At 51.1% G+C, this 19,258-nt stretch overlaps 1 protein-coding gene across 4 annotated transcripts in view; it reads right to left on the reverse strand.

Annotated features, from left to right (window-relative positions):
- MYH14 (myosin heavy chain 14) overlaps positions 1-19,258 on the reverse strand; it is a 74,936-nt gene that overhangs the window by 50,489 nt on the left and 5,189 nt on the right. For 3 of the 4 annotated variants that reach the window (XM_074370976.1, XM_074370975.1, XM_074370977.1), the window contains exons 3-10: positions 14,590-14,746; positions 11,741-11,768; positions 11,513-11,615; positions 10,844-10,867; positions 9,529-9,621; positions 9,116-9,179; positions 6,361-6,459; positions 5,244-5,384 (exon numbers count right to left, since the gene is read on the reverse strand). In XM_074370976.1, the coding sequence (XP_074227077.1) occupies positions 5,244-5,384; positions 6,361-6,459; positions 9,116-9,179; positions 9,529-9,621; positions 10,844-10,867; positions 11,513-11,615; positions 11,741-11,768; positions 14,590-14,746 (709 nt within the window). The remainder of the gene's footprint in view (positions 1-5,243; positions 5,385-6,360; positions 6,460-9,115; positions 9,180-9,528; positions 9,622-10,843; positions 10,868-11,512; positions 11,616-11,740; positions 11,769-14,589; positions 14,747-19,258) is intronic. The other variant, XM_074370978.1, reaches the window with a different exon arrangement.

The following is a 19,258-nucleotide window of genomic DNA, read 5'->3' on the forward strand; positions in this document are numbered from 1 at the left end:
CTACTCCAGTTTGGGGACCCCTCACTCACTCCAAGCAGCCATGCCGATCTCCTTCCATTTCTGCCAACAGGTGACACTCTCTCTTGCCCCCTGGCCTTTGCCCTGACAGTTCCCTCCACCAAGAGGCCATCCAGCACCATCTACACCTGCTTAATTCTTGACCATCAGAGCTCAGCCAACAGCCACCTCCGCCAGCAGCTGCCCCAACCCTTCCAAGACCTCCATGACACATCGTTACTGCTTTAGGACCTCCCAGCTGTCACTCTTCCATGGGATCAACTTTAATTTGTGCATTTGTATGCTGTGACGCTCCCTGGGGCTCAGCACTCCAGGGGAAAGGGGCTTGTTCTGTCTTGGTCATGGTTAGCTTGGCGGCCCCAGGCTGCAGGGGTCTGGCCCAAAGACTCCATCAAGTGTCGACTGAATCAATAGACTAAAGAATAAACGGCAAGGAGTTCACTAGTCGGGGTACATTATTGAACAGTGGGAGTTTGCTGTGAGGCCTTGGGCATGCCGGGGGGCCTCCTGGGCCTCAGTTTCCCAGCTGGGCAGTGGGAGGGGCTGGGCTCATCTGTCTCCGTTTCTACCTGTTTGGGGGCGTCAGGGGCTGGGTGGACCAGGACAGTGGAGAGTCCTGGAAATGCTGGTTTTGATGGGGGTGGGGCAGGGAAGCACCTTCCGAAAAAAATAAATGACATCTCCTTATAGACCCATAACTGGCATAATCACCCCTAACAAACTGAGTGGCCGTTCATCCTTAACCTCAGCTCAGACCCCGCCCAGACTCGAGTTCCCCTAGTGACCTTTAAAATGGCCTTTTACAGTTGGCTGAGGAACCTGCATTGGTGCCAAGCATCCGGGTGAGTCTGACACCTGAGGAGTTGGCAGTCAGCTCTCGCGGGTGACTTCAGACCAGCCGACGACAGTGAGCAAGTCCCAGCCTGCGCTGGCGTTGGCAGAGGCGTGGGGCTAATCGTGCTGTGATGGCCTCAAGTAAGCAGGAGCTCACCTCCCTGTGTGCCAGGCTCCCTGCTCAACCCCTCAGAGTATCACTGACGGTGCCAACGCGGACAGAGATGGGAAGTGGGGAGGGAGATGGAGGTCCTGACTCCACTGGCCCCCGACGCTCTCTGCCCCCAGGCTTCCCACAGGTGACCCAGAGGCGCCCTCTTGCCTCCCTGGGAACGGATCACCAGTCAGCTTTGGAGTCAGTCCCGGGTTCCACTGCCTCTTTGTTAACTGCAGTGAGTCCTAAGGCAGACATCCCACCTCCCTGGACCTCCGTCTCCTCTTTTGTCAAAAGGAGAGTCTAGGAAAAGGTGACCGGCTGACTCCACTGTTCGCAAGTGAAACACAAACTAAAACTGTTATGAGACCCCATCCACCTGCCGCACCAGCAAAAGCAAAAAACTCACGACAGTGGTTGCTGGCTTGCGCGTGGGGAAACAGGTGCACCAGATATCCGGTTGGCGAAACTGGAAACTAGCGCCACCTTCTGGATGGCGATGAGGTCGATTCAGTACAATTTAAAAAACACTCGGGGTTGGGGGAAGGGAAAGGAAGGCGGTTAGCGCCGAAAGCCAAGAAGTTATCAGCTGGTAATTGTTGGATCTGGTGCCAGGTGCCCGGGGCGGGGGGGGGGGGGGGGGTTCGTTACCCTCTGCTCTCTACTTGCATACCTGTTTGAAAATTTCCGTGATAAAAAGATAAGAATCAAAATTATTCAGCAATAAAAAGGAAAGACGCCCAGATACTTGCTACTGTATGGATCAACCTTCACACTATTAACCCGGGGGGAGGAAGTCAGCCACAAAGGATGACGTACTGTATGATTCCATTGATCTGAAAGGTCCAGGATAAGCAAATTCTTATAGACAGGAAGCAGAGCTGTGGTTACCAGGGGCCAGCAGTAGAAACTGGCCCGTGATGGCAAAGCCATGCAAGTTATCCTCTAGGGCCACTGAAAATATTCTAAATTGTGATTGTGCTGATGGCTGCACAACTCTGTGATGGTACTAGAAGCCACTGACTTGCACAGTTTAATGAAGTGAATGTTATGGTATGTGACTGACATCTCAATAAAACTGTTGACTGTTGGTGGGAATGTAATTTGGTGAAGCCACTATGGAGAACAGTATGGAGGTTCCTTAAGAAACTAAAAATAGAGTTACCATATGATCCAGCAACCCCACTCCTGGGCATATATCTGGAAAAAACCTCTAACTTTAAAAGACAAAAGCCCCCATGTTCACAGCAGCACTATTTACAATAGTAAAGACATAGAAGCAAACTAAATGTCCATCGATAGATGAATGGATAAAGAAGCTGTGGTATATATATATATATATACCACTCAGCCATAAAAAGAATGAAACAATGCCATTTGCAGATAAATGGATGGACCTACAGATTATCATAGTGAGTGAACTCAGAGAAAGACAAATACCATATGATATCACTTACATGTGGTAAAAAATGATACAAATAAACTTATCTACAAAACAGAAATAGATTCACAGACATAGAAAACAAACCTATGGTTACCAAAGGGGAAAGGGGAAGAGGGATAAATTGGGAATTTGGGATGAATGCATACACACTACTATATCTAAAAGAGATAAACAACAAGGACGTACTGTATAGCACAGGAAACTATATTCAATAGCTTGTACAAACCTATAATGGAAAAGAATCTGAAAAAGCATACATACATATGTATAACTGTATCAGTTTGCTGTACACCTGAAGCATTGTAAGTCAACTACACTTCAATTTAAAAAATTTTTTAAAGCTGTTACATTTCTGTTAAAGCTGGGAAAAAAACAAAAATTGCACCTCTCCTTGGACTCAGCATTTCGTTACTAAGAACTGATGCTACAGTTCTGTTCACCCAGGAGCACAAAGACCTACCTACAAGGATGGTCTTGACACCTTTCTTTGTGGGGGGAGGGGAGTTCATTCCAACAGCAATGGGATGTAGTCACCCTAAGGGTGCGTCTGCAAGGGACAGGGATCAGTTACAAGAATTACAGTTAGGGGGGAGGGTACAGCTCAGTGGTAGAGTGCGTGCTTAGCAAGCACGAGGTCCTGGGTTCAATACCCAGTCCCTCCACTGAAAAAAAAAATCACAGTTCATCTAAACTGGGAAATTTCATACAACCGCCAAAAAGACTGAAGTTCACCTATTCATACAAAAACAGAATAATTGCCAAAACCTACCATGTGGGGGGAAAACACAATAGTATGGGGGTGATGAGCTGACATTTTAGCCCAGTGCTGCCCAGGACCTCGGCCAGGCTGTGGGGTGGGGCCTGATGGGCCAGATGTTTTCACCATTAGTTGGTACATCTGCAACGGTCCTGGGAGGAAGGTCGGTGCGGGTGGGGGGGTGGGCACATCTGGAGCAACCACTGTGTGGGAACTTTTGAATCAGAAGAGAAATATCGTAACATTTTTATCAACAGTAGGGCTGAATATCAGCCCTGGGGCTGGAAAATAACCTATAATGTGTGTCTTTTCTTTTTACCTTACATGTCTAAAATATTTCTGGAAGGCCAGGCAGGAAGCTTAACAGTGGAAAACCAGGGCTGTGGGCCTGCAAGAGCCTCAGATGCCTCAGATTTCACGCGAGGACCTTTGATCATATTCAGATTACATCACTACATGCATGCTTCAAAATTTTTCCTTTGAGATTGCCAAATTCGGAGCTGCTGCCCACCACACAGCAAGGCAGCCCCCCAGGGAAGTTTTCTGAAGGTGACCTGTGTCAGGAGGTCAGGCGGGACCCAGGCCCCCACTGTAGCCTCCATCTGAATTTGTTTGTCAGTTGCCCAGGAGGACAGGCAGGCGGAGCGGTTACGCAACTGTGGTTGGGAAATCCAGCAGGGAGGCCAGAGACCCTGTGTCAATATGCCCTAGGATCCTGGCCTGTTTGCAGCCGGGGTGGACAGCCAAGCTGGCACTGGGTCTCCAGCCTTCGTCATTGGCCCTGGAGCCAACAATAGCTCCCAGGGCCTCCCGCAGCGCCGGAGAATGAGATCCAGTCCCGGCCCCTGCTCGGCCCTGCTCAGGGTCTTTCTCTACCGGACTGGTGAAAGGAATCACAGTTCATCCAGACAATGAAATGCCAGGCAGCCACAGAAAGGACTGAGGTCTGCCTCTACGTGCATGTTATGGGTTCAGTCATGCTCCCTTACTGTCCCCAAAATGATACATTGAAGTCTGAACCCCCAGGACCTCTCGGAATGTGACCTGATTTGGGTATCGGGTTGTTGCAGATGTAATTGTTCAAGTTAAGATGAGGTCACATGGGAGTAGGGTAGCCCCTAATCCAATATGATGGGTGTCCTATAAATGGGATATTTGCGCACAGACATATACACGGAGGCAGGTGATGCTTCTACAAGCTAGAGAATGCCAACGATGGCCAGGAAATCACCAGAAGTTACAGGAGAGGAAACGAACAGATTCTCCCAGGACCAACCAACCCTGCCAACACCCCAATCTCAGACTTCTGGCCTCCAGAACTGGGAGACAATTTCTGCTGTTTAAGGTTTCTGGTGTTTTGTTAAGGTGGCCCTAGCAAATGAATACAGTGTTGCAACAGAACTACTGTGAAAACACAGTTTGGTGAGAAAGGTGGGAGGCCGCGCAGCATAACCTGTGATGATGATCTGGGTATTTCAGCCCAGTGCCCTCGAGCCCAGACCAAACAGGGCTGACCCAGGGCCAGGGTCTTCCCTCCACCTTCATTTCAGCCCCCTCCTGGCCTCCAGTGCATCCTTCACCAGCCCAGAGCTGCTCCTCCACTGCTCCCAGCCCTCCCATGGTTCCCCAGTGCCTTCAGGACAAAGTCCCAGGCCCCTAGGCTGGCATTTGAGGCCCTATCTGCCTCTGCAGCTCCATCTCCCCATACCCCTCAGTCACCCACCAGTTAAATCCATTCAAGAAGTTCCTCAGACATGCCACGCCTTTCCTGCCTCAGGGCCTTTGCACATATGGTTCCCTCTGCCTAGAACACTCTTCCCCATATCACCAGTGCTCACTCCCTCAGCTCTCCAGGCTTTTGCTTGACTGAACATTGCCATCTCAGTGTGTCCTTCCTGATCCCCTATTTAAAGCTCTACCTTCCTCCCTCCTCCATTCCGTTTTAGTTTTCAAACGGAGAAATGAATGTCCAGGTCCCCTGCCTACCCATGTGGGGTCCACCCCCACCCTTTGCTGGGGGCTCAGAGCTTACTCACAGGTGATTTCCTCATGGGTGAATCCCAGGACCCGCAGGGACTCCAGCGTCTCCTGGAAGAGCTCGCGCTCCTGGCCGGGAGAGGACGACGGCCCGTTGGTCAGGAAGCGGTAGTGGGAGAATGGCTCTAGGAGAAGGTCAGCTGTAGGGGAAACAGGTGAAGGCCAAGGTCAAGAGTGAGCTGTAGAGTCAGACTCACTTCCAGGCTTCCCTGGGACGAGCATCACTTCCCCACTAGGAACCTCGGTCTCTTCCTCTGTCAAGGGTGTGAGGATGCTTTCTTCACGGGTTTGGTGGGATGGGCCAGGCATGACATGGGTACTTAGCACATACTAGACCTTTCCTCTTCCCTCCTTCCATATTGATTCTCAAGTCACGGAATTGCCTAGAGCAGACAGGAGCCGCCCACTGGCAGAAGCAACAGGGCTGCGGCTGCCCGAGTTAGCAGAAGCCACAGGACAGCAGGGGACATTGGCAGTTGGCATGTGGGTTCGGAAGCCACCATCAGTGGGCGGCTGGGTGCGAAGGGGTCAGGAGGCGGCCGGAGCTACAAAGCTGAAGAAGCCAGAACGAGATGGGGCGGGGGTTGGGGGGCACTGTAAAGGAGAGAGCCTCAGGGTGTTTCCACAGCCCAAGGGCAGGAGGAGTGCAGAGCAGGAGACAGGAGGAAATCTCAGGCAGGAACCAGGAGGCAGTAGGCGCTTAGAAGCCACACAAACCACGATCATCAGGAACCCCGAGGTGGCAAAGCTGGAGTCATCACAACACCCGCTGGAGGAAGCAGAGCCCCGGAGTTTCAGCAGAGAAGTGAGGGTGAGCGGGAGCCACGTGGCCACGGAGCTGGTGTGAGCAAGGCTCAGGAGACAGCAGCGGGAACCAGAGGGCAGGCAGCCCGGGCCTGGGGGTGGCAGGAGTCGGCTTGGCAAAAGTCGAGAGGCGGCAGAAACCAGGGGCAGCGGGGTCCAGGAGGCAACAGAATCCACTACCCAGCAGTAGCCTGACATAAAGCAGGTGCTCGACAGAGGTTAGTGCCTCCCACCTCCTCCTCCCCGGGCTCCCACCAGGTCTCGCACCCAGTACCCCACTCCTGAGCCCCCAGGGAGCCACTGGACACTGACCCTTGAGCTGCTCTCCAGCGCCTCCCAGCAGCTGGTAGAAGATGTGGAAGCTGCATTCGTCCTTGGCCTGGCGGATGGCCCGCGACTTCTCCAGCAGGTCTGGACGGGGGCAAGTCAAGGTGCCACAGGGGAGGGGACCCCACCTGCTCTCCCCGAGGAACAGTGGAGTAGCTCACAGCCCAGGCCTGCAATCTGGCCACTAACTGGACCAGTGGCCTTGGACATGTGACATTTAAGCATTTGTGCCTCAGTTTCCTCATCTGGGCAAGGGGCTTGATAATAACACCCATGAACAAAGTGTGGTGGAGGTAAATGAGTTATATGTCAAACACCGGAGCCCCGCAGTAAGAATGCCTCCTGCCATCATGACCCTCCCAGCTTCAGCTGCCCGGTACGGATACTGGGGCTCTCAGCTGCTCCCTTCTAGGAAAGCCACATGGCACATTTACACACTAAAAATTGGCGAGACACCTTAAAGGAACATAAATCACCTGATAATTCGGGTCCCACACTGAGGGGCCACTGAGCACATATTTTGCACAACTCTCATCATGCAGACCCGCCTAGGGGAGCCTTGCCTAAGAGGGACTGCAAACCACTGATCAAAACTCCTGGGGTGCTAACTTGCTCAAATGAGACAGGGAGGACCAGAGGGAGGGGATCTCACAGGGCAGGGTGGGATGGGGGGAGCACGCACAACCTGGGCGACCCTGGGTGATGACTGCCCTGAGCCTCGGTTTCCTCTTCTGTGAAATGGGATGATAACAGCACCTGCCTCACAGGGTTACAGAGAAGAGGAGCTGAGAGAACACAGGGAGAGTTCTTGGGACAGCGCCAGGCACATAGTTAACACTCAAGAAACATCGGTCAAGCTGACACTGGTGCTGAGGGGTCAGGCTGAGCCCAGGATCCATCTGTTTGACCCAGAATTGGTACTTTCCCCGTGAACATCAATCCATAGGCTGGTATTGGCCCTGAGGCTGAGACAGCTGGGCATGAGAGCTGTGGGCATGGCAGTCCCAACTGGATGGGGAGCATGGGAAGTTAACATATGGAAGCAGGCAGAGAGGACCAATGGGAATATGAGGCTGTGGGAACCACAGGGTCAGAGGAGGCGGGAGGCGGCAGGATGGATGGAGCAAGAAGAGCTGTGAGCCCTAAGCAGCTGTGGGAGCAGGAACTGTGATGCGGAGGAGTGATGACCACAGGAACACTGGGGAGCAGGAGCCGGTGGCTGAGGGGGACATGAGGCCATGAGCCCAGGGCAGCAGTTACCAGGCAGCAGCTGAGTCCAGGGGGCCCAGCTGCTTGATGGAGAGATGCCCATTTCCTTACTCCCCGAGCGACCCTACGAATACCCTTGTACCCACACACTGCTGCCCAACCTCCCCAGATGACGAGGGGCAGAGTTTCTCAGACACCCCGGGGATGGGGATATGATTTACAATGAATATCGTTCACATTGCAATCACTAATTATTCCTCAACAATATTAACATTAGAATATTATAATGTTATAATCACAGTGCTGACTTTAATCATTAATTTCTAATAATAATAGCTGGTTCTTGAGTGTTTACAATGTGGCAGGGCTGTGCTGAGACTTTGATTCACAGTGTCCTTCAGACCCTTCGAGGGTAGGTTCTATGATTCTTCCCCTTCTTTTCTAAAATTTTTAAAAAAAATATCTTCACATGCATTTTATTTTTATTTTGGGTTTTTTTTTGGGGGGGTAATTAGGTTTATTTATTTACATATGTTTTTTAATGGAGGTACTAGGGATTGAACCCAGGACCTTGTGCAAGCTAAGCACACACTCTACCTCTGAGCTAAACCCTCCCCTAGCTGTCCCCTTCTAAAGATGGGGAAACTGAGGCACAGAGAGGTCAAATCACGTGCCCAAGGTCCCACAGCTCCAAAGCAGAGCTGGGATGCCAACCCCGGTCCGTGTGATTTCTTTGCTCATTCTCTTAAGTCCTGCGCTTCGGGAGCATCTGTATTTTTATCTTTTCAGTTCCTACTGAACACGCATACCGCCTGCGCAGAAATGGGCTGACACGGAGACTGTCGGCCCTTAGCTGGTGTCACGGAATCTGAATTTCGGGAGGGTTCATAGCATTCCCAGGCTGACACGAAGGGTTTTCCTGCACTGAAACTGTGCAAACAACACGGTTTCTGCAGAACACCTGCCTTCCTTCAGGGAGCCTGGAATTTGGGTACATGCCTGGAAGAGGGTGCCTCTGTGACCAGCCCCCAGTATAACCTGGGGAGCTGAGTCTCGGATGAGCATTCCCGGTAGAAAACATTTCACACGTGTTCTCACACCTGGGAGTTAAGCACGTCCCATGTGACCATAGGGCATGAGGATTCTGGAACCTGGTGCTGGCTCCCCACACTTGGCCCCACGCGCCTTCCCTTTTTGCTGACCGTGCTCTGCGTCCTTTCCCTGTAGTAAGTCAGAGCCGACTCTCCTCCCCAAAGCAAGGCAGTGCTGTCCTTCTCATCAAAGCGATGGGAGCCCCCGCCCTCCTCCCTCCACATGGAGAGGCTGCGTCTGTCCTTCCTGAGATTCTATGACCCCTCCCCTTCTGCAGCAAGGGAAGCTGAGGCATGGTTTCTGAGCAGCAAGGAGCCAGGCTCCCTGCATGTGTGGACGCCTGTTTCCTGTAAGCGGTGAGATCCCAAGGGCCCCTCCCCTTGGCCGCCACCCCTTGTACCCCTCTCCCCAGGCTCCCCTCTGGACCGTGAGAGGATACAGGTCTCAATGTTGGCGCCCACGATGTATCCCGCAACGTCGAAGTTGATGCGGATGAATTTGCCCTGCGAGAGAAGGCGGGAAGGGCTTAGCTGAGCCTGAAGTGCACTGCCAACCCACAGTCAGCCTTCCCGGAGCCAGGGCTGCCTCTCAACTGTTTCCCTCCCCGCGAACCTCACTGCAGTCACAGGGTTCTGGGGGTGGGGGCTTCCTGGAGAATTCAAGGTCCAGGCCCCTTGACCTCTTCCCCCAGGACCCAGGTCTCCAGCCCCTTCATCCCTCAGACCCAAGAGCCCCGGCCTCCAGCCCTCTCCTCCCTCAACAGACGCACTCATCCTGCCTCCCCTCAACCAGGATACTCCCAGCTTCTGCTTCACAGACACGCCCCAGGGACCGCCTGCCCCCAGCACTCACGAAGCGGGAGGAGTTGTCATTCTTCACAGTCTTGGCATTGCCAAAGGCCTCCAGGATGGGGTTGGCCTGAAGAAGCTGCCGCTCCAGCTCACCCTGGGGATGGCGCATCAGTGAGCACCCGGGCCAGGGGAAAGGGGGCGGGCTGGCCTAGCTCTGGGGGTTTGTGTCACCGCTGGCTGAGTGTGCGTGAAGGGTCTTTGTGTGTCTGGGTGTGTGCTTGCTTTCCTGCACCTGGGTTGTGCCCTTCAGTTGATCGTAAAGGGAAGCAGGAAACATCTCCAAGTCACATGGTTGAGTGGAAACCAAACCAAACAAAAAGCAAGTTGCGGAACACCTACAGTGTGATCTGATCCCACTGATAAAAAATGAAATGAGAAGAAAAAAAAACACCACAAAACAAGACTCCCATTTCTACAGGTATAGATACATAGTTGTAAACATTTAGAGAAAGGTCTGCAAGGATACACATCAAACTGTCAACAGTGTAAGCCACTCCAAGGAAGGAGGACTGAGAGAAGGAAAGAGGAATTTCACTTTATCTGATTTGTAGTTTTTGTTGTTGCCGCAGTGAATATGGACTCATGTATCACTTGTAGAATTCATTAAAGAAGAATCTATACAACCTATGTAAAGTGCTTCAAACTGGTGTATAGTAGGTGTTCAAGAAATAGGAGTTTCCTTCCCCAGCCAGGCTGACCCATGGGTAGGGATCTCACTCTGAACTTCCTCATAGCCACCTCAGTGTCAGAACCAGAACACAGTAGGCACTCAGTAAATGGCAATCCCCTTCCCCTCCTTCCCAGCCAAGCTCTCAAAGGCATCGACTATTTCTTTAAATGCCCTGTAAGCCCCTCAGATGTTAGCCTGGGCTGGGTGTACACTGTAGACCTATAATAAATGGCAGTGTGGGTCTGTGGGTTGTGTGAATTCATGGTGTCTACGGGCCCTGTCTAGGCACATTTAGCAGATCAGCAATAAATGATAGTTTTGGCCTCTGGGCTGTTTCATGTTGGGGTCTGGGGCCCATCTGCACATACATGATAGGGCTAACATAACCGGCTGTGCAGGCCAGGACTGCACACATGTAGTAGGACCATACAAAATGGCAGCATGGGCCCTGGGTGTGTGCACAAGGTAGGGCTGCATTACATGACAGTGTAAGGCTCGGTGTGCACATAGTAGGACCACCTTAAGTGGCAGTGTGGCTCCCTGCCAGGAGTGACCATCAGTGCCTGGGGCCCAGTCTGCCAGGAAGACCTTGGGCTGGGGTGACTCAGGTGGTACCCATGACTCAAGGTGATTCTTTGCTACTCACATAAGACACGGTGCTGATGGAGGCCTGAGGAAGTCACGGAAGACCAGACACGGACCAGGACACGGACCAGGACACAGCACATGGAACGTGGACAGACACACAGGTGAACTGGCGGTCTTGGGGGGTGGGTGGGGCAGGGGGAGAGACGAGGGGCTGGGGAAACTGGCCATGTGGAATACGGTGGCCCCAGGAGGGACCATAGTGCTGGGGTTTGAATCTATTTTGGCCCTTCCTGGGGGTGTGGTCTCTGACCCCCGCTTCACCCTAGTTGTGACTTCGGTTTCTCATTTTAAACACAGGAAAACAACATCCACCTCACTGGAGTATTAAGGTAATGTGAGCAAGGGGAATAGCACTTTATAAACGCTCACTTAGAAAGGAAACGTGGGCATGGCAGGAACCTAAGTCAGATCAGACACACAGTGGGTGCTCAGGAATGTAAGCACCTACTATGTGTCAGGAGCTGTTCTAAGGGCCAATGAGGACAAAAACTGGCCCTTGCATTTTTTTTTTTTTTTTTTTTTTTTTTTGCCTGGCCTGCCTCTGCTCCCAGGAATATATCAAACACATAGTAGGGACACAGGGAGTTATTGGGAGAAGCAGAACCTGAGATGGAGGGGGCATTGCTGGTGGCCAGGTCCAGAGTGTGTTCCAAAGCAGGTCACTTACCGGAACACCAGGCTCCTTCCTGCCCTTCGGTGATGATGCTACATGGGCAAGGTACTGGATGACTTTCTTGGTGTTTTCTGTCTTCCCAGCCCCAGACTCCCCGCTATGGGGGGACAAAGGGAAGCAAAAGTCGTCAGCAAGGTCACCAGGTTAGCCCTGCCCATTCCAAGCAGAACCACACCCAGCCAGGACCCCACCTCCTCCAGGAAGTCCTTCGGGATTACTCACGTGCAGAGAATGGATTGGTCCTCACGATCTGTAGGGGACAGAAGGGGACATGTCACCTGGGAGAATCCCTCCAGCAGGATGCTGGCCCCTTATGTTGGCCACACCCTTTTCAAAATTCTTCCCAAGGGCTAAGGAAGAGCTTGGGTTTTGATATGTGACCTTCCTGGATTCTAAGACTGGACCCTGCCTCAGCCGCTTGCTTGCTGCTTTGTGATCGTGGGAACAACTGACTGAACATTCCAACTGAACAGAATGGAATTCATTCAACACACTTCCATTTGCACCGTGGCCATGTGCTGCCTTGTGCTGAGCATTGTGAGATTCAAAGACATGAGTGAGACATAAGCCCCATTTTTCAGATGGGGAAGATAAGGCACAGAACACCTCAGAGACTAGCCCAAGATCACACAGCAAGGCAGGGAGATGGCTGGGCCTTGAACCCAGGTCCGTATGGCTCCCAAACCAGGCTGCTAACTGAGGTCATATTGAATGCAGCTCTCTCTCTGGCTTAAAACTACCCAGAGGCCTCCTGTCATGCTTAAAAACCATGCACCCTTTCATCATGGCCTCCAAACCCATCTGCACCATCTTCAGCTCTGTCCCTTTCCCCAGCCTCACAGGCCTCCTTTCTGTCTCTCAAACATCTCCAGCCCGATCCTACCACAGGGTCTTTGCACTGGCTGTGCCCTCTGCCTGGAATGCTCTTTCTCAGCTTCCTTGTCCTTTAGATCTGAGCTGAAATACAGCACCTCTTCTAAGAAGCCTTCTGGCCCTCGACCCCTACCCTCAGTCATTTCTTATGACTTTTGACCAGGGTTTCTCAATCCTGGCTCTACTGACATTTGGGGTTGGATGATTCTTTGCAGTAGGGATCATCCTATGTGCTGTAGGATATTTAGCAGCACCCCTGGGCTCTAACACTAAATGCTAGTAGGACCCCCTCCCTGGTTGTGACAATTAAAAATGTCTCCAGACATTGCAAATGTCAGATCATCTTCACTTTGGGTTTATATGCTTTGTGTTCCCCACTCAAGCAGAAGCTCCATGAGGGTAGGGACCTTGGCAATTCCCACAGCCATCAGTGCCTGACACTTGGTAGGTGGTTAGTGTGCACTTGGTGAAGGGCTGTGTCGGGCTAGGGTGAGCACTGGAGGAGACAGAGGGGACGGAGCTGTGCTCTGAGCCCTCAGATTGGTCAGATGACCCACCAATGAGCCACCAGTCACCATCACTACCATTTTGTGGCCTGTTTTGTATCCAGGGCTGAGCTCTGAGATCCAGGATCTCACTCTTACGCCTTTGAATCTCACATGCTCAGCACAAGGCGGTACACAATCAGGGCTCAAAATGAAGTGTGTTGAATGAATTCCATTCTGTTCAACGGAAGTTGATTCTCTCTATTTTACAGGTGAGGCTCAGAGAGGGACAGCTGCTTTCCCAGGGTCATGCAGCAAGCAAGAGGCTAAGTTGGGGTCAGGTATTAGAATCCAGGAGGGTCATACGTCAAAGCTCCCAGCGCTCAGCCCAGGATGAGGACACAATACACAATGTGAGCTACAGGGAGGCAGCAGTCAAGAGCCCTGGGTTCAAATCCCACCCCAGCCCCTCCACCCACCAGTGGGACCGTGGACAGTGACTTCACTGCTCTGAGCTTCAGTTTCCCCATCTGGACTCCAGAGACAATGGGCACACTTGCTTCACTGGATTGCTGTGACATTCAGTGTGTTAATGCATGAAAAGTGCTTGATACAGAGTAGGCCCTCACCCTTATTTTCTTGTATATTTAGTCCTAAATTATATTAACTAATATATAATAATAACTGAAAATTGTTGTAAAATATAGATAACAGATTATATAACCCAATAAAAGAAGGTTACTGCTGACTAAATACAATTTATAATGTGACTCTAAAAAGAGAATATACAAATGTTTGCATAATACAGGTATAGATATATTGTATTTGATACCAGCTGTTCTCAGACTTGAGCCTGCATCAGAATCTCCAGGGGAAACCCAGGGGTCTTGTGAAAATATGGACTGCGGAGCCTCCCCACTGGGCTTTCTAACTCAGCAGGTCTAGGGTGAAGCCCAAGTTCCCATTTCTAACAAGTTCCCGAGAGATGCTGATGCTGCCGGTGAGGGGACCACCCTCTGAGAACTGCTCTATTGTGCAGTCTAAACAGATGACTACGACAGACAATAGAAATGTAGCCTATAGGAGGTGACAGAAGTATAACGTGCACAAGATAAATATACTGCTGCCTACTAGTAAATGGCGTGTGATAGAAAGATACAAAATGTTAAATGTTTAATACTTTGTATGTATTAAAATAGATGATATATAATAAATATATAATGAGTGCATTATGGCCACAAAATGCAAATTATGGAATCTTGCCAGGACTGATCTACACTGTCATGGGGTGAATGGCAGCCCCTTCAAAAGACATCCTTGAGCAGTGTACAACCTGCCCAGCTGTACACAGTGACTCCCATTGTCTAAGGGGCTGCCAATCCCCCATGACAGGGTAGATCATATCAACAATGTAAATGTGGAATGAATGAACATGCTTAAGAGTCACTGTTTCAAGAGAAATTTTTGCAGAAGCCTGGCACCAATTAGCTCCCAAATGATACTTGTTGAGAGAAGGGGTAAACACAAAGACAGATAAAAAGGGGCCTGGCTGGTAGGACCCAGACCCTGGCCCACTCAGCCCCCCATTTGTGTTCCCTCCTGCCCCCAAAGAAGCCTCACAGCGTCTGAAATCCTTGACTTGTCATCTGATCCTGAGCCCCAGCCCAGTCCCCACTGAAAAGGCAGGTCCAGTAGCCCCAGCCCCACACTCACCCTGGAGCATGCTCCGGTAGGCCCCCTCTGTCACTGCGTACACATGGGGCGGCACTTCGTGGCGCTTCTTGCCCCGGTACATCTCCACAATGGCCTCCGTATAGATGGGAAGCTGCTTGTATGGGTTGATGACCACACAGAAAAGGCCGGAGTACGTCTGCAGCAGGCAGAAGAGAAAGGGCCTCAGCTGCCTGCCTTCCTGCCCCCCGGGGGCAGCATGGGAGTGCCATGTACAGCTGGGCGGGTTGTGCACTCCCCAAGGACATCCATCCAAGGAGCTGCCATCCATGCTGTGACATTTTCAGACTAATGGCTGAAAAGCATTGTTCCAAAGTATACATGGGTGCTGTACGGATGAGGATTCACTCAGAGAGAATGTAGCCTTTGCAGTCCACCACCTGCACTCACACACACATGAGGGGACCGTGTGCAAGTTCATCTGCTGCATCATGGTAACAGCGAAAGACCGGAAATGCTCTGGTGCACGGTCGTACAATGGATCCCTATGACGTTTTTGGTGTATACAGCTGGAGAAATATCTCCAAAACATTACCAAGTGAAAGCGACCCAGGTAAAAAACTGTTTGCATAGAAAAGCGTGCAAGAAGAGTATTTTTATGAATTTGCTGGCATAAGTGTAGAATATTTCTGGAAGGGTGTTCCCAGTATCTGCAGCAGCTGAATCATGACAGGGGCATGTCTGTGGTTTCTACTGATAACAGGCTCACAGGACCTGCTGACAAGACCGTCTTGGTGGTTCACTCTTATTGGAGGACATGTTAAATGTCAGGTTTGAGGTGCATGAAAAGAAAGATGTAATTTGAGGGGGGGACCCAAGTTCACGGACGCCCCGAATTTGTCCACTCACTCATTGGGTCTGAGTTCAGGACCCTGCAATGGTTTAAGAACTCTTCCAGCCCCCACAGAGCATTGGGAGGACAAGAGGCACTTCAGACAGACAGAGGCAGCTGGACAGCTAGAGAGCTAGCTGGTCATCTAGCTAAACCAGAGGGCTAACAAGCTAAATTCGCTGGACTAAGCTAGCTAATCCGGCCGGAGAGAGAGCTGCTTAGGGCTGAGCTAGTTAACTATTAAACCTGTTAGCTACTTAGCCAGATGGTCAGCTACTTAGCTAGTTAACCGGCTAGCCGGTTATTTAGTTGGTTAGTAGAACTGCTTGAAGCGTGTGCTTCTCAAGCAGAGCTAGGGTGTGGCCGCCACAGGCTGCCTGGCTCCCAGGTGCCAACCTTTTAATGGTGGGAGGGTGGGTGGCCAGCCTGGGGCAGAACCGGTTTGCTGGGTGTCTGCCCTCCCCACCAGCGGCTCCCGGGAGCTCCCAGCTCTCAGAGGGCGGGGCAGCCGGACCACATTCCCTGGTAGGGTATCTCACGGCTGCTGGCGCCCCCACTCCTGGCTGGCAGAGGAACCCACCCCCTACGCCAGCCCCAAACCCAGACCCTCCTGCCAGCCACACCTTGTCGCCAAGGCGACACCCCAGACGGAACCTGAGCTGGCTGCCAAGGCCAGGGGCAAAGGGCAGAGGCTGGTGCCCCGAAGAGGGTTGGGGACACCTGAGTGGCCGGGGCACCTCTGTGGAAACCTGGCTGGAAGGGTCTGGAGCGGCTGTCCCAACCCTCAGGCTCTGAAAACAGGCCCACAGGGTCCAACTCGCGCCTCCCCCTCTCCTCAGCCCAGCGACTCTCCGCACAGTCTCAGTTTCCTCCCCGAGCAACCCTCCCCGCCTCATTACAGAGGCTATGGGGATTAAGAAAGATAATGAATAAAACCCAGCCAGCCCAGGGCGGGGCCCCTAAACGGCACTCCAATCATGGGGCCCAAGGCTCTCATGTTACCCATCCCACCTGGGAGCTAAGAGTTCACTTAGACTCGGAAGCTGCATCATCCTGGTTTCTGGCTGTGTGTGACTTTGCACAAGGGGTTTGCCCTCCCTGAGCCTCAGTTTCCAGCCCTGGACAAAGGGACTTTTAACCCACATCACCTAGAAAGATTCTGAGTGAAACACCACAGTGTATCTTCCAGTGCCTCACGGAGTAGAGGGCATCGAGAGTGCCCAACAGATGGGTTCCCTTCCCGCCCCGAGCATCCCTGGAGAGGGACCAAGACCCTGAGCCACTCAAGGCCAAACAGCCTATTAATGGCCAAAACTGGGTTTCTGGAATGCCGGACGACCCCCCTTCCACTGGGAAACACTTCATCACCAGTTGGCCAGTCAACAATTATTTATTTGGCAAGGCCCGAGGATAAGCAGGGTGGAGCTTGAATTGAACCTCTAGCATCTTCTAGCTGGGTGGCTAGAGCAAGCACTTTGACTTTTCTGGATCCCATTTTCTCATCAAAGAGGGACAGGAAGAGCGCATCCATGGAGGACCGCTGGGAGCCGTCCACGAGTTCATGTTGCATGTACAGAGCTCAGCACAGGGCCTGGATCCCTGCACGTGCTTTATACGTTAGCTGTTAACTGCTCCGGGGCCAGTGGCTTCCCCTGTCCAGGCTGTGGGCAAAAGAGTGATAATCCCTACCCCATCGCCTTAGATGGAGAGGGAGCCAACAAGATCATGTTGGAAAGCAGTTTAGAACAGCACCTGACAGAGAAAGCAGGCCCTCACCAAGTGCTAATGATTATTAAGGCCCAATTCGCTTCCTGTTTCCATTTGTCAGGTCCCAATTCTCTGGCTCCCAGGCCACAGCCTTAGCTGAGGCCTCATCATTATTTCCCCGAACTTTCCCAGTATTCCTCCTAGTGCAGTAGGCAGGATGTGGAGTCTGGAGTCAGATGGCCTGGGTTTACATCCCATTTAAGCTGGTTCATAGCTGTGGGGCTTTGTCCAAGTCCTGGCCCCCTCTGAGGCTTAGTTTCCCACCACTATCTGCAGAATGGGGATGATAGGAGATACCTTACGAAGTTGTTGTGAGGGTTCAGGCTGTTTATTAAAAGGAAAAGAGTGGCCCAGTGTTTTGATCCCCTGCCTTGGGTGAAATCCAGGGGAATGACTTGGGCAGGAGCCTCTTTCTCAGGGCTTGCAAAGACGAGTGAGGAATCATAAGGGTCCAGTGCAGCCTGGAGAAGGTTCCACCTCCATCCAGGGTCAGACAGCCCTCAGTTCAAATCCCACTCCTGCCACCACAAGCTGAGGGGCCCTGAGCCAGCCACTGGCCCTCTCACAGTCTTGGTCTCCTCCTTCCCAAAGAGGAGTCAGAATTCATAAAAATATTCTAATCTCATGCTTGTGACCCTTAATGGGGTACATAATGGGGCCAGTCTATTTATTTTTATTTTTTGGTCAATCTCATCATTTATTGAAATATTCTTTTATTACTCTTATTAGAGTTTTGTGGTTTTTTAAAAATATATAAAACCAACACTTTTCCTTATAGGGTTTTTGTGAGGATTTTAGGATTTTTCTTGTGGGATCAGTTTAAATGAGCAAGGCAATGAGATCCCAGCCCTCTAAACTGGGGTTTGGAGCCTGAGTCTGGGACCAGCTGCCTGGGTTCAAATCCTTCTTGTCTGTGGGACTTAGGACCCAAGTCACTTAACATTCCTGAAACATCAGGTGATAAGAACAAGTCCTCAGCCCAGGGGGAGCTGATAACCCATACACAGCACTTAGAACAGTACTTGGCCCATCGTAAGCGCTCAGTAAATATTTGCTAGACACCCATGATCACTATTTTTCGTTATTATTGTCGGCATTCCTTGGCAATTTCTCTAATCCTGTTTGCGCTTAATAACGCTTTGGCTGCCCATCAGAACCACCCTAGAAGCCTATTAAAAATACCAGTGCCCATGTCACACCCCCAGAGAGCCTAATTTAAATGGGGTGGGGCTGAAGTGTTGGTATTTTCAAAAAATTCCCCGGGTGGTTCTAATGTGAAGTCAGAGTTGAGAGCCATTGCCCTAGTCCATCTGCTTGCTGTTAAGATTAAGTAATGTGAGATACTGGATGCTTAACAGAGACGCTAAGCTAGCAGAGTCAAACTCACAACCATCAATCTCATCTTAATCCTAAGAGGCACCACAGCAAAGTGGGAGAGCCTGGAGCCAGACTACCCAGGTCTGCCATATTCAACTGGGTGACCTTGGTCAAGGAGCTTGACCTTTCTGTGCCTCTATTTCTTTATCTGTAAAATGGGGACAGAATGATTGCTAAAATGTATCTAAACAATATTTCTTTTGTGGAGGGAGGGTAGAGCTCAGTGGTAGAGCACATGCTTAGCATGCATGAGGTCCTGGGTTCAATCCTCAGTACCTCCATTAAATAAACAAACAAACCAACCTAATTTGCCTCCTCCCAATATACATATTTTTGAGTGCCTAGTACATGGTTAGTAAATGTTAGTTTTTATTGTCATTAAGTCTCTTTGGGCCTCAGTTTCCTTTTCGATATAAAAGACTCTGCTATGTGCACAATGACAGGAAACAAATTAATATACGGAAGGCATTTAGCCCAGAGCCAGGCCTGCGGGTTTCCATACCCGGTGGTTCTCAGTAATTATTATCACAGTCCTATATTCCTTTCTCTTTGAGTACATTATATTTGAGAATTCACAATTTCTTTTAACTTTAAGAAAGTAATAAGGAGCATCTATGCTAGACTATTACAGGGCATCCCCAGTGGGGTCTGAGGCAGGCCCGGTAATCCAACCAT

This window comes from Camelus bactrianus, chromosome 9, assembly GCF_048773025.1.
Source record: "Camelus bactrianus isolate YW-2024 breed Bactrian camel chromosome 9, ASM4877302v1, whole genome shotgun sequence".
Classification (NCBI taxonomy): Eukaryota; Metazoa; Chordata; class Mammalia; order Artiodactyla; family Camelidae; genus Camelus; species Camelus bactrianus.